General features: G+C 37.0%; 1 protein-coding gene across 1 annotated transcript in view; it reads left to right on the forward strand.

The window, feature by feature from the left end:
- NRCAM (neuronal cell adhesion molecule) overlaps window positions 1–13,346 on the forward strand; it is an 88,682-nt gene extending 75,336 nt beyond the window's left edge. Inside the window, exon 30 of the mRNA XM_029284515.1 lies at window positions 11,460–13,346. Within this exon, the coding sequence (XP_029140348.1) occupies window positions 11,460–11,697 (238 nt within the window). The 3' untranslated portion in view covers window positions 11,698–13,346. The remainder of the gene's footprint in view (window positions 1–11,459) is intronic.
- The last annotated feature ends 811 nt before the right edge of the window (window positions 13,347–14,157 follow it).

The following is a 14,157-nucleotide window of genomic DNA, read 5'->3' on the forward strand; positions in this document are numbered from 1 at the left end:
TGCATGTCTTCTATTTATAAAGAAAGAAATATAAATATTATCTAAATGTCCTGAACTAAATTTATAGTTTGTAGTAAAAAAATACACCTTGATATTTGCCTTGGAATAAGCATGTATTTTGTTTGAAAATAATAAAATTTAACATTATATCATGAATGCAACTCAACATATATGAAAGTCATCAGTCTAGATGAAATGTGTTGTCTGTCTTCAAATCTAATCTATCAAAAACAAAAAAATTAAATACATGCCTTCCCCATAAACTCATTGAGGGAAGCTTCTTATAGTATAATTTAAATTGCAGAACATTTGATCTCCTCAAAATAGCAAGTTTAGTTAAATCAGAATTATTAAATAGTTTTATTATGTTGGTACTGCATTTTTCTGCAGTGCAATTGAAATGTTTATCTTTTATTTATAATTCAGTGTATTTTTTCAGCTTTAAATTAATAATTATTTGATACTATACATTGTATATTGATTAGTTGTAAACACCAAGCATCTGGCTGACCTTGGTTGATTCCTTAAAGCAATGTCAGTCCTCTTTAGTATTTGGATGACCTATCACCAGGAAATCCCAGAACTGTAGATTAAATTGGAAAATTAAATTTGACTGGAAAAAACCCTCTTTATTTTCTTACAATTTTTCCCAAGAGTTCCAGTATTTTGAACTTTTTTGCATTACTTAAGAACCATTTCCCATGCAATAAAAATGCAATATTTATTGAAGCAGACCTTGGTTTTGTCAAAGCAATGTCTAAATGGTCTAATGGGGAAGACAGACATCCTTAGACTACTAAAATTGTAATTCCATCTCTTTTTTAAATGGTCAGATGAGAAATAGGCTGATTGATAGTCTGAGATTAGTAACATAAACTTCATCACAATCATAGACCAGCTTTAATACATAAAAATATATCAATTTCCCCATAATACATGAAAACCACAATAACAGGGGGGGAAAGAAAGAAGAAAAAAACCTTAGGGTTATGGATAGATTGCATTTGTGTTGGACAACATTTGTTGTTTTTCATAGCAGCTATATGGAATTATAGTACAGTAACTGTGCTGGTGTAATGTCTGGGCTAGCAGCTGCCTCATACAAGCTGGACATGACTGTCAGCAACTAGAGAAAAACAGCAAAGGTAATTGGCCCCCGGCATATTCAGTGTAGTGCAGGGTGGTAGGGGAAATTAAGGATTTATGGATGGTATGAGGTTTGAAGCAGCATTTGTCAGTGGAAACAGGTCTTACTGTAAGTAGAGCCTTGGGTCGGTGGCAGTTAGCTAACTGAGATTGCTGAACACCCTGAGACATTACTTCAGTCCAGTCCTAGCGCTGCTGCCACTGCAAGGCAGCCAAAAGTGTAGATGGGGGGGGGAGCTGCAATGCCCCTGAGGTTATAAATGCAGGCAGGCTGCCAAGAACCCAATTTTTGATTGCATGACCACGGAGGTACTACAACAGCTATAACTTTGTTCACAGGTCATAAGGCCATTTTTTCAGATTAGTGTAATTTAAAATGGTTACTGAATGAATGGAAGGTAAGGAAGGACTACCTATAGTCAGCTGGCTTAGCAATAAAAGCAAGTTTCCAAGACCTATGTTGCCTTGGTCTCACTGCTATGCCATGTCAAAATACTCTGTTTCAGTATTTGTTTTGCTTGATCATATCTCTTCCCCCATATTGGATCACTAGAGAAGCCATACATTGTTTGTCTCTGATACATATCTTCCAATTGTAAATTGCAACCTTAAGATATAACACATGGTGATACTTTTAAGTATTATTTTTCAAGTTCAAGAACTAACTAGCATTTACTAGCTATTTTGGGGGGAAGGGTTGTAGAATCTGATGACATGATGTATTTTGATCCATTGTAGCCCAAGATTTCATGCTAGATATTTACCCAGCTTGATTTGTTTAACACTGGTTTGCTGAATAAATCATCATTGGCTAGGCTCACAATAACATTCTGTCATAAACAGGATAATAATATTATGGCTTAGCGCAATATGTGAATACTGCAAGCAGTGGCTCACAGTATCAAGGAAGGAATTGTCATCTTCAATTTTAACATGAGATTTCAAGGTTATTTTGCTTTTTTAAAAATTCTAATAAACATTTCCTTTTTAATATGGTGAAATTATAAAATAAATGCATATATGCTGCTATTTGTAACAGTAGCATGGAGTAGCATAAGTCAAGTTGGGAAATAATTGGGTTCAAACAGTGGAGAAAGTTTCTTTGAAGGATAGGGTAGTCTCACCTGTTTGAAGGAAGTTATGGTCCATTCCCTCCTCAAGAAGTCATCCTTGTTCAATAGTACTGGACAATTTTAATCCAGTTTCCAATCTTTCCTTTTGGGGGACAGTTGTTGAGAAGTGATACTGCATAGCTTCTTGGGTAACCAGGAAAAAGCAAATGATCCAGACTCTTTTCAGGCTGGGTTATAATAATCTAGGGAATAAAGAGGATGGAGGTAGGTGACAAGCAGAAAAGCATAGCTTGAGTGTACAACAAGCAGGAAATCTGCAGAAGAGGGTCAGACATTTCCCTAATTCATATGAATATGAAATGGGTAGATATAGCCCCTCTCAATAAAAGACTAGCTTTAGCCTTCTTGTGCAGTTGATTCCTTGTCTGATCTACCTAGTGAGTTTGACACATACCAAGACAGCATTGGTTGCTAGGGTTGCCAGGTCTGCTTCCAAAAAATAGCAGACAAGCGGGGGGGGGGGGGGTTAAGTAGTAAAAAAAGTAGACTGTACAGCTTTAGATTACGTACCACTTCATCATAAAGCTTTTGAATAAAAAAAAATGACCACTATTTTGTGAAAAAAAATAGTGAACATAATGTGAAAAAAGTGGACTGTCCACTCAAATAGTGGACACCTGGCAACCCTATTGGTTGCATTTGTGGATGACCTTTGGAGGACTTAAAATAAGGTGGATCTTCCTACCACCTCCAATCGGTGTTGCTAGCAGGCTCAAGCCTCCTCTTATACAGTATAGAGTGCCTCGGAGCTTGATTCTATCCCCAATCCTATTCAATATCTACATGAAACAGCTGGGAAGATTATCCATTAGCTACAAAATTATAAAAGGTGCATATATAACTCTTTGACTTTTTAAGGTTTTATTATATCTGCCTATCCCTGAAGTAAAAAGAATATTAGCAAGTAATAAAATATAATTGGAAAGATATGGTAAAGTTTAATTTGAATTTGTTAAATGTGTTGATGAACTTTATTTATACATTTTTTAAAATATTTTAGTTTTAGTTTACTTACGCTTTCCATAATGTTATGTGCTTCTGGCTACTTTCCTTCATGACCAGAGGCAAGTTCGCCTGACCAATAACCAGCCAAGACACAGTGAAGGCCTTTTGTTTCGTTTATTGCAATAAGCGGGGAGAGAAGCTATCAAAGCTTAGTTCTCTCCAAAGTTTTAACCCAAAATATTTCCTTCTTTATACATCCCTTGTCCCGGCCGCCACATCCCTCCTCTTTCCCCATTGGCTGAGATACTATGAGGTTACACTCTTTCTGACCGCCTCCTACATATTTCCTGCTACATACTAAATCATACATCACATGTACATTAAAATTAGAAGATAATTTATGCAAGGTGTGTCAGTTAATATTAATCAATTAATTGTGCATGCTCAGTTGCCTGAGTTCTGCCCCCCTTTTTTATGACTTCTTAGAAAAATAGGTTCTTTCCTGTTTTGCTAGTTATCTTCTATTACAGATGTTTTCTTCTTCCTTTCCCACTCTAAGACCCAGCTATTTTTGCCTACATATTTCCTTTACATCCTTTCTTTATGTTAACCTTTCCTGTTTCCCATCATAGCTTCTCCACTCAGTAAATTTCCGCTGCAGCAAATTCAATTTTAAATGTCTCTTTCAATATTAAATTTTGAAGACCTTTATTTTACTTCTATCAAATCCCCCCTTTTAATTTTTATTACACTGAAAGGTCTTCATTATCATACTTAGAAAATATTATAACCATTAACGGTATAACTTCTTCTTTTCCTAAGACTTTCCTAAAAGCTTTTCCTACAGCTTTGGTTAAAGTAGATCCACATAAAGGAATACATTGCAGACATGCACAACACATAAGTCCTATAACCACTAAAAAAATTTAGGCCAAGAAACATTTGTCTTAACCATTCAGTGTTGGGAAACCAATTACTTAACCAACCCCAATCGCTCCACATATTTTCATACTTTTGTTCAGGAGTTTTAGCCACTTTCCTGATTCCTTTTGCAATATCCATTCTGCTTCATGATTGTCTTCTACTTTTAAATCCCACAAACAAATTTTTACCTTTATTTCCCAGGCTGCTCTGGTGTGTTGTCTTCAGTAATATTAGAATTAGAATCCACCCCTCATGATTATTTCACAGTATTTCACACCCACAAATTGGTCCACAATTACAACAATAATAACAGCTACAGCAATCACAGTGACAATAACAAAAGATATACATTTACCACCTAATTCTTACAATTTACAATTCTACGTTTTCAGTTTCTAATGGTATGACTTCTGTCTTAGTTATTGGCTTTATTTGTAACAAACCACTTTTACTTCTTTCATGAGTCACCACCAACATCTTTGTTCTTCGTCTGGGGTCACCTGAAATTCTAATAGAGATATTCAAAATAGGTAGGGGTTCTGGTCCACTACCCATTCAAGTCTTTTTAAACATGGTTTTCAGTCCTTGTCCTGGAATAACCGTCCAACCTCTTTCAGGTCCAGTCACCACCTTTGCTCGTGTGTAGTGAGTCCAACCCTTCTCAGCCCTCCGGACAGCAGATTTAATATAAGGAACTTCCCTTCTTTGGTTGTAGAAGCTCCTCCTTCCATTTACGAATCAGCACCCACTGTCCCGGCTGGATCTTATGGACTGGAAATTCTAAAGGAGTTGTTTGCGCCACCAAGCCTTCCTGTCAAAGAGAAGACAGAGACCCCAGTACTTGTTCTACATTTAGCTATTTGTCTCTCTTCTTTGGGAGCCTTAACCCTTTATTAACCCTTTTACATATCAAACATCCCTCTGTAGCGCTTTGGGCTATCCTATAAATTCCACGGGTAGCATAGAATTTCAAATACATTTCTACCTATGCTTTAATTCCCCAATGATTCCCCTCATATAGTTTTTGGATCACCATTCTTGCAGTACCTTGTGATAACCACAGAATCCCCTTAAGACCATTTTTGTTGTTTGGTAATTATAAATCTACTATAAATCAATCCTTTTACTATCTATTTTCCTTTCCCCTTCAACTATAATATATCCTAGATATTTTACCTCCTTTCATACCAATTGGGCTTTATTTGCTAGACACCCTCAATCCTTTCTTCTGCCCCAAAAAAAATGCTTTCCCATTTCTTTATAATTCCCAGAATAAGATCTTACAAAACTGGGAAGCTACATAAAAATGTATTTGCTTCCACAACTTAAAAGTGGAGAAAAGAAAAGAAAGAAAAAAAATCATTTGTCCTGTAGATAGACTATACTTGTCCATGGAAGCTCTATCAAAAATTGTCACATTTTTCTTTCTCCTCCCCCTTTCAGCCTGATTAGATACCATGTTACAAAAATATAACTCAATAAACTTATTGTAAATAACACATTCAGGATTTTAAAAGGTAAAGCACATAGGCTCACCAATTAGCATTGGGCCAACATTTCTGGAATGCCTTTTGTCTCAGGCAGACTTCAAACAGGATAGCTAAGAAGACAAAAGATTGTCTCCCCCTTCCCCCACTCACCAAACCAGACAAAGTAAAAATTTATACAAAACATTTGCTTGAAACAGCCCTCAGGAGGAAAATTGCCATAACATTTACAGAAGTGGCTTTCCAAAACCTCCCTCCTAGTGCTGAACAAAAAATAAACCAGCCCCAAAACACTCAGCCAACCCTCATGGCTAAAGCAGGATTTGAACTCAAATCCAGCCTTGCAGCCTGTGGCTATAACCCTGAAACCAAATTGGTTTTCTATAAAGATTTCCCTTCCCCTCCTTGGCTCCAAGGAAAAGGAAAACAAATTGGACACACACAGTATGCAGCAATTAATCATCTCTTTTGCAGTAGCAATGAGTCCCAAAGACACATATTTATCAGATGTTAATGTTAAATAAAACATCATAGGATTGTTCCTTTTTGACAAGAATAACCTCAAATGCATTATTAAAGATAAATCCAAACTAAAATGCAAAGGAAAATCACTGAAGCATGCCACACATACAAAAACAAAATATCAGAGTTGGATGGGACATTAGAGGTCCTCTAGTCCAACCCCTTACTGAAACAAGAAACTCTATCCATTTCAGACCCTATCAATTTCTAACCTCCTCCCCAAAACCTCCAATAATGAAGCATCCACAGTTTCTGGAGACAATTATCCCACTGGTTAATTATTCTTACAGTCAGGAAATTTTACCCAATTTTTGTTCTTTAAAAAAAACACAAACAAACATGCAGACAGAAACTGCCTCCCCCCTTTTTCTTTCTTTCTTTCTTTTTTCTGCATCTCTTACTTTTTCAAGGCAGACATTCTTGGGTTAAAAATGTAACAAACTAAACATGTTTAAAAGGATTTCCATTACCGGGGATCAGGAGATACAGGTAGTCCTCGATTTACAACCACAATTGAGTCTAAAATTTCTGTTGTTAAGTGAGACATTTGTTACGTGGGTTTTGCTCCATTTTACAACCTTTCTTGCCACCATTGTTAAGTGAATCACTGCAGTTGATAACTTAGTAACCATGTTGTTAAGTGAATCTGGCTTCCCCATTGACTGCTTGTCAGAAGGTCACAAAAGGTGATCACATGACCTTGGGAGACAGCAACGGTCATAAATATGAACCAGTTGCCAAGCATCTGAATTTTGATCACATGATGGGGATGCTGCAAAGGTCATAACTGAAAAACTGTCAAGTCATTTTTTTCAGTGCCATTGTAACTTTGAAATGTCACTAAACAAACTGTTGTAAGTCGAGGACTACCTGTATGCAGCACAATATAAAAAGAAGGGTTCCTTGTGCATGGGATCCTCTTTTTATATTAACCTGATGCTATGCACATTGGTTTGGTCTGATATGCATTTCTCCTAAGGCTACTGCTAACATTTCTACTTTTTTCTTCTCCTTCTGATCTGATTTACGTTCTTCCTCTCTGTCACGATTACAGAAAACCTTTTGAGCAATTTCCATAATCTCTGCAATATTTTTCCCTAAGGCCCCCTCTGTGCGTTATAACTTTTTCTTTATGTCTGGGGCACTTTGGGTAATAAATCTTTCAATTAGGAGTGGGCGGTTTTGTGCCAACTCCATATCAAGTCCAGTATTATTTTATAAGCTTCTATCAGTCAGCTGAGAAAAGCAGTTGGTGTTTCATTTTTTTCTTGCCAAATACTAGTTACTGCAGCATAATTAACTGGACGGATTGCGGCTTCTCTCAGAGCTTCTAAGCATAAGAGCCGATAATTTTGCAACAATATATGATGTTGTGAATTATTTGCCTCCCAACCTGGCCTCTTTTCACAGGCTGAATTTTCTCTGTCTGCTTGGTAAGTAGCTCCTCCCTCTGGGTGTCTTCTGGCCAGTACTTTTAATTTAGCTAACTTATATTTCTCCCTTTCGTCAATATCTAGTAAGGTAGAAATAAGTTGCTGCATATCATCCCATGTGGGATTATGCGTCTGAATAATAGTAGAAAATAGATCTATTATTTCTTGAGGCTTTTCTGAAAATGGCCCGTATTGCTGACGCCGATTTAGTAGATCAGTAGTTGTAAAGGGAACATATTGGAGCATTGAGACATTGGAGTTGTCTGGTCCAGGAACCAAAACTTCTCTTAAAGGGGCTATGGTTTCTTCTATCTTTGGTTTTGTGTGTTTTTTTCTTGTGCGGCTAGAGACTGGTGTTTCCCTTTCATCTTCATCCAAGTCCTGTGTTTGCTTTTGAGCACCCTGTTCTTTTTTTATCTCCTCCTCCTCCACTCCGGCTTCTGGTTTAAGGTGGACTTCATCCCTTTCAGCCAGAGGAGCCTCTAAGGGGGGGGGGGTGTTGCTGATGAATTCCCCCTTCTTCTCTTCTAGGAACATAGGGAGGGGGTCTGGCAAGTTCCTCCCTTTCTTCCTGGCTCAGAATCTTAGGTTTTGTCTGAGGTTTGGCTTTTTGGGTTGCCAAATATATCTTAGCACATTCTATTTGACACTTTGCTAACCATCTAGGCTTTTCTGCAATATTAATCTGCCATTGGTCTATGTAGGGATATTGGTCCCAATGACCCCTTCCAGTCACAATTTGATGAACCTGTGCCACAAGTTCGGGATGCGCCGATCCCTCTTTGGGCCACCCTACGCCAAAGGTGGTCCATTCAGATTCACAGAATCTTTTTAATATGGCTGGATTTGGTCTTGGATTTCCATAATCCCTAGAAAACCCCTTTTTAAAGTTTGCCAACATACACTGGAGTGGCGTCTGACCAACGCCCTCCTTAGTCTGTTTTCCTCCCATTCTACCTTAAAACATTACCATCGACCTGGAGCCCCGGAAGTTCCAACGGCCACTCAGCAGGAAATGCGATGGTTAACCACCCACCCAATCCTACCTATTGAAGACTTAAGGACGACGCCTCGTCTTCCAGGGGTTGATCAATCCCCTCTTCTGATCCAAATGGGATCAGGTACCCCTTTTTATAATACTTGCCTGCAGGCGTTCCAGACCCTCCTGTGGATTAAAAGACCTGTCTGCTCCCCTCAGTGGATCCTTGACTGGAATGCTTTGCTGGCGGTGAGCTCCCTCTCTTTCCGTCGAGGTCCCCCCGTAGTCAAAGGCCACGGAGCCGGCTTGGAGATATCGCCGTTAGGAGAGGGTTTTCCCCCAGGGCAGTCCATCTGACAGGTCAATGGCCTCTTCATAAGAGTCCCATCTCGGGTGCCAAATTTCTTGTAGAAAACGAAAGAACTCTTACGAATTCCAGAGGGGTTTAGCAGAGAGGTTTATTTGCGCAGGTTCAGAAGCATAATGGAGATAGGCAATTCTGAACAAGGAGGGTGGGATTAGACTTCAGTTTTTATACTATCCTTCTTTTAGGAACAAAGGGACACATGGTAATACACTGTAATACATTTGGATCGTTTCTCACGGGCATACAATGGAAGGTTTTGCTACATACAAAGTATCCATGTGCAATGCGCATTTGGTTAGCCACATATTACTGACACAGAACTTTCCCAGTGAATTTTCCCAGTGATTATGCATTACATCATTATTCTAGTTATGCAGACAAATCATTATTCTAATAATTGTTCATTTTACTACATTAATGCTACAGGAAAAAATGGTGATAATACAGATTTCTGATGATGAGATCAAAATGTTGTTGCATCAAGTATTAAAAGACAAAAAGTCCAGCTAAAATTTATATAAATCTCTTTTATTGCTTTAAGGTAATAAAAGGAGTCAGGGTATTTCATTGCCCTATTTATACTAATTATGAAGACAATGTAACTCTTGAAAGTGTGGTAAAATATTCACTTACCACAATTCCACAGAAAGGAATGCAGGAGTGTTTTTCTGTGCAGCATTAATCCTTTATAGAAGAGAATATACTGGTAATCCCCTAGATACAAGCGCTTATTTAGTGAGATTTCACAAAAACGAGGTTATTCAGAAAGGGTACTTACATTAGAAATTCAAAATTGTGATCAAAAATAGGCCTCTGTACCATGTGACTTGGATTCAGTCTCGGCTGCTGCAGTGGCCATTTTAACTCTGACTTGCCTAGGCCTGTTTGGGCCTACGAGAAGCCAGAAGTGGTTTTTTTTGTTGTTTTTGTTTGTGCCTGGTCACATGGCCAAACAAGACCCGGTGATTTTTGCAGCCGGCACAGACCATTTGTTTTTGTTTTCCTGGAGTTGCGTGGAAGATCTGCTGCTTGCTGGGCTTGAGGACTACAGTACTGTACTGTAGAGTTAGAATTACTTCTGTAAGTATTTTAAAATATTCTTTTTTGTTATTCTATAGTACTGTATGGTACTAGCACAGACCCACCAGAAATTCTGCTGACACCTTACTGGAAGAAAATCCCCCCACCCCATTTTGGATTTTGCCTGCAGAGGTTTGTGCTGATCAGGGACAATGTTTTTTTAAAAGGTTTTAAATTTAAATTGCCTCCAGAAGTTGTGGGTGTTCCCTCACTGGAGGCTTTTAGGAAGAGACTGGGTAGGCATTTATTAGAAATACAGTATAGTACTGTACTCTCTTGTGAGAACAGTGGGTTAGACTAGATGACCTCAAGGTCCCTTCCATCTCAGTTACTGTTGCAAGCTGACAGTTCTATAAACTCCACCCCCATCTCCCTCTGCATGCCTGCCTGGAGACGTTTAAAGCTAAAGCTACTTACTTTAGTGGCAGCTGCAATTTGAAGAGTTCTCCACCCCCCCCCCCCAAGAAGCTTGAGCTGCCTAGCAACAATTTTTTTTTTTTAAAGCCTGCTCTGTCTGCTTAGGAGGCAATTTACAATACTGTAGTTCCTGAAACCTGAAACAGCTGATTTGTGGCCCGAAACAGCCTGCAGCAGGGCAGGAAAAGTCTCTCGGTTCAGGCAGCCATTGGAGGAAATAATAAGTCAAATCTTCGTTCATTTAACGACCCATTTTATTCAATTAATGAGTTTGATTTTAAAATGTTGTAATATTTAGTCTGATTCATTTGACAATTATGAGCCTAATGGACAGGCTCTATTAGGCTTGTACCTCCTTCCCCAGATCCCATCTTCCCTGTACTCTCATCAGACTTATATAGACAAGCAAGAGATTTGGGCTTTGCTGTACTGTAATAATGGGAGGTTACTTACTTGAGTGTCTCCTTCTCCAGAACCAGCCATAAGAACCCAGATATTTTTTCTTGAGTTTGTGGTACATAGATTCTTCTTTAATTCTGGTGACTCTTTAAGATAGCTGCATTCTTTCATCGTTCACTTGGAATTATAGAAATTATAGAATTATAGAAACTAGAATTATAGGAACTATAAAAGGAAGTTTATGCCTGCTATTATGCCTGCTATCAACTACTCTTAATAAAAATTCCTGTTGGAAGAAACCGTCTCCAAGAGTTCTGCTTTCTTAAGATGTGAGGTTGAAGTGGGTCCTTACAATATCTAATGCTTACAATTTGTTTATTCTGGTGCAAAATTTGGAGCCGAAACCCATGTACGGTGAGAAAAAATGGTTTCTGCTACTGGAAGCTTCTTGTGTTTAAACCATGATTGTACCGTATATTCATGCCAATTGCACTCTATTAATTTGTGTTTATCATGTAATAACTAAATGTTGCCAAAAATCAGGATGCATCATTTATTTCTTAGTTAACTATAAAAAGTATGTTTGCTATACTTGTTTCTAAAAGATGGCTCCTTTATTTTTTTCAGTGATGTGGATGATCACAAGCCTCTGAAAAAAGGAAGCAGGTCACCCTCAGACAGGACTGTGAAAAAGGAAGACAGTGATGATAGTTTAGTTGATTATGGAGAAGGAGTCAATGGCCAGTTCAATGAGGATGGCTCCTTTATCGGACAATACAGTGGTAAAAAAGAGAAAGAACCTGCAGAAGGAAATGAAAGTTCTGAAGCTCCTTCCCCAGTTAATGCAATGAATTCATTTGTCTAATTAAAAAAAGTGTTCCATATCAACATCTACATCATACATTTGTTCCCCAAATTACAGATAAGAAAAGAGACAAATATTCTAAACATTGAAGTGGTTTTTTTTGATAATTTCATATAGAGAAATTGTTAGAATTTATAACAAAAGTAAATCTAAATTAGAATGCAAAACTTGAAGCATTTTACACAGCATTTGTTTATAAAGATGTTAAGATGAGGAACATCAGTTAATACTGCAAATGCAGTATAATGCATGCAAAGTCTTGCATATATCTCTAAAAATCAATTATGCCAGTGAAAATTATTTTTCATAATTTGTTAAACAGCCTTCAATTAAATCCCTCAAGTCCATTCCCATTGTCAGAGTGTTATAGTAGTATTATATAGAATTTCACTGTCTTTGTGGACATTGTTGTGAAATTAGTGACAATGTCTAGCTTAATGTCATTATGTCTCTTTTGCAAGGCAGGAACAGGATATCCAGTATATGATTGAAAATGACTAAGTATGACACATTTCTTGATGCTAACTGAGATTCTGATACCTGCTTTTTGCTTCTCTTATTTTATAGACTTTTTAATTACAAAGTATTACTGCACCACAGTGTTCTATTTTTTTAAAATATACTACACATTGAGTTTTATGTTTTCTTTTGTTTTAATTCATTTTGAAGTTGTACACTTATGGATGTAAAATTTTCAAATTATAAAAAGTCCAAAAATATACATGGCAAAATATATTCAGTACCTTCAAATAATGTACATTTCATTATGTACTATAACTGGCATTATCCACCAGGAAGTTTTCTGAACATGGTAAATATGGTAACATTTAAGCAAACACCAAACAAATGCAGAAAGAGTACTAGCAGGAATATTCCCAATGTATTTTGTCCAACTCGGTTGGCTTAAAAGTGTGTGATTAATTGCCAAAGTAATTCAATCACTTTCAAATACCCAGATATGTTGGTTTGATTAGGAATAGTTTGTATTTGTATTAAAACTCATTGAGATATCTTTATTTATGAATATGAACTATAAAATACAATTTGCATTTTCATAATCTTACGTGATTTATACAAAAATGCTGCATTTGTATATTTTGCTAATATAGGTACAGCTATTCTCAAAATAATATGCTAATACAGCATCCTTACAATAGCACATTTATCTCTCAGTCAGAAAACCAGAATACAGCTTTTAGCAGAGTACTTGGCATGAAACAGGGTATAGAATGCTACAAAGCAGTTAACTCATTTAATAAATGCTAAGTTTAATTTTATTTAAATGGCCCCATCTATTAATTGCAAATTCCCTCTCATAAACACACACACACACACACAGATTATTATTGAAAAAGTTTACCTTCAAATATAAAATGTTATATAACAACCTATGGTTGAAGGAATGCTCAGTTTCATTTGCCAATAAATTGGTTTTTCATAACTTGCATCAAGTTTAATTTTAAGTAAGCTTTTATATGTAGATATTTTGTTGAATTTGTACATACACTTAAAGTGTAGATGCTATATGCTACTAGGTGTTATAAATAAAAATGTTTTGGTTGTATTGTGTAACCAATAAGGTGCTTGGTATTTTAAGCATCTATTAAAATGCATATAAATTTGGGACAATAAAAATTTACTATACCTGTTGCCAGGGCTTTTTTTTTTTTGTCATAGAATGCCCAGAACGGAGTTCCGGCACCTTTTTTGGATGGAACCTTGTAGGGTAGGCAAGGCGGGTTGTATGACGTGTGAATTCCAGCACCTTTTTTTTTTTTTTTTTACAAAAAAAGCACAGCCTGTTGCAGATTTCTGGGTCATGTGCTAAGATTTATTACAGTGTGATGCTTCTGTTTTATCACAAGAATGATTAATGCCTTATTTAAAAATACAGAAATTGTACAGCATTAGTATGCATCTAATATTTGAGATCACAATATATTTGCAACTTTTATACAATGTCCATTTGCAATGTCCATCTCATTAGCAGTCTAAAAATGAAATAACTATAGAGCACTAATTGAAAAAGCACAAAAGAGAACTTTTCTACAGTATTGGAAACCAGTATAAGCTTACAATTAAATGGAGATGTGAACATTATCCATGCATGTGAAGATACACAGTTAAGGTAAGGACCATGCTATCAAAATCTTACCTATGGCCACATTCCCAAAACCAAGAATGCACTCAATGACGCCCAGAGAGATGAAAGACTTAAGGGAGTAAATTGATAAGAACCTGGCCCAGGGCTTCATCCAACCAGCAAAATCTTGTGTATTGTTCAAGGAAAAGAAAGATGGGTTGCTGAGATTATGCGAAGATTTTAAAAGATTGAACGCTGTCAGCCTAGAGAACATTTACCCCCTCCCCTTAATGAAGGACATGTTAGCCCATCTGGCAAAGGGGAAAGTTTTTACAAAGTTGGATTTAAGGGATGCTTATTACTAAATCCGGATTAAG

This window comes from Protobothrops mucrosquamatus, unplaced genomic scaffold (genome assembly GCF_001527695.2).
Source record: "Protobothrops mucrosquamatus isolate PMUCROS unplaced genomic scaffold, P.Mucros_1.0 scaffold675, whole genome shotgun sequence".
NCBI lineage: Eukaryota > Metazoa > Chordata > Lepidosauria > Squamata > Viperidae > Protobothrops > Protobothrops mucrosquamatus.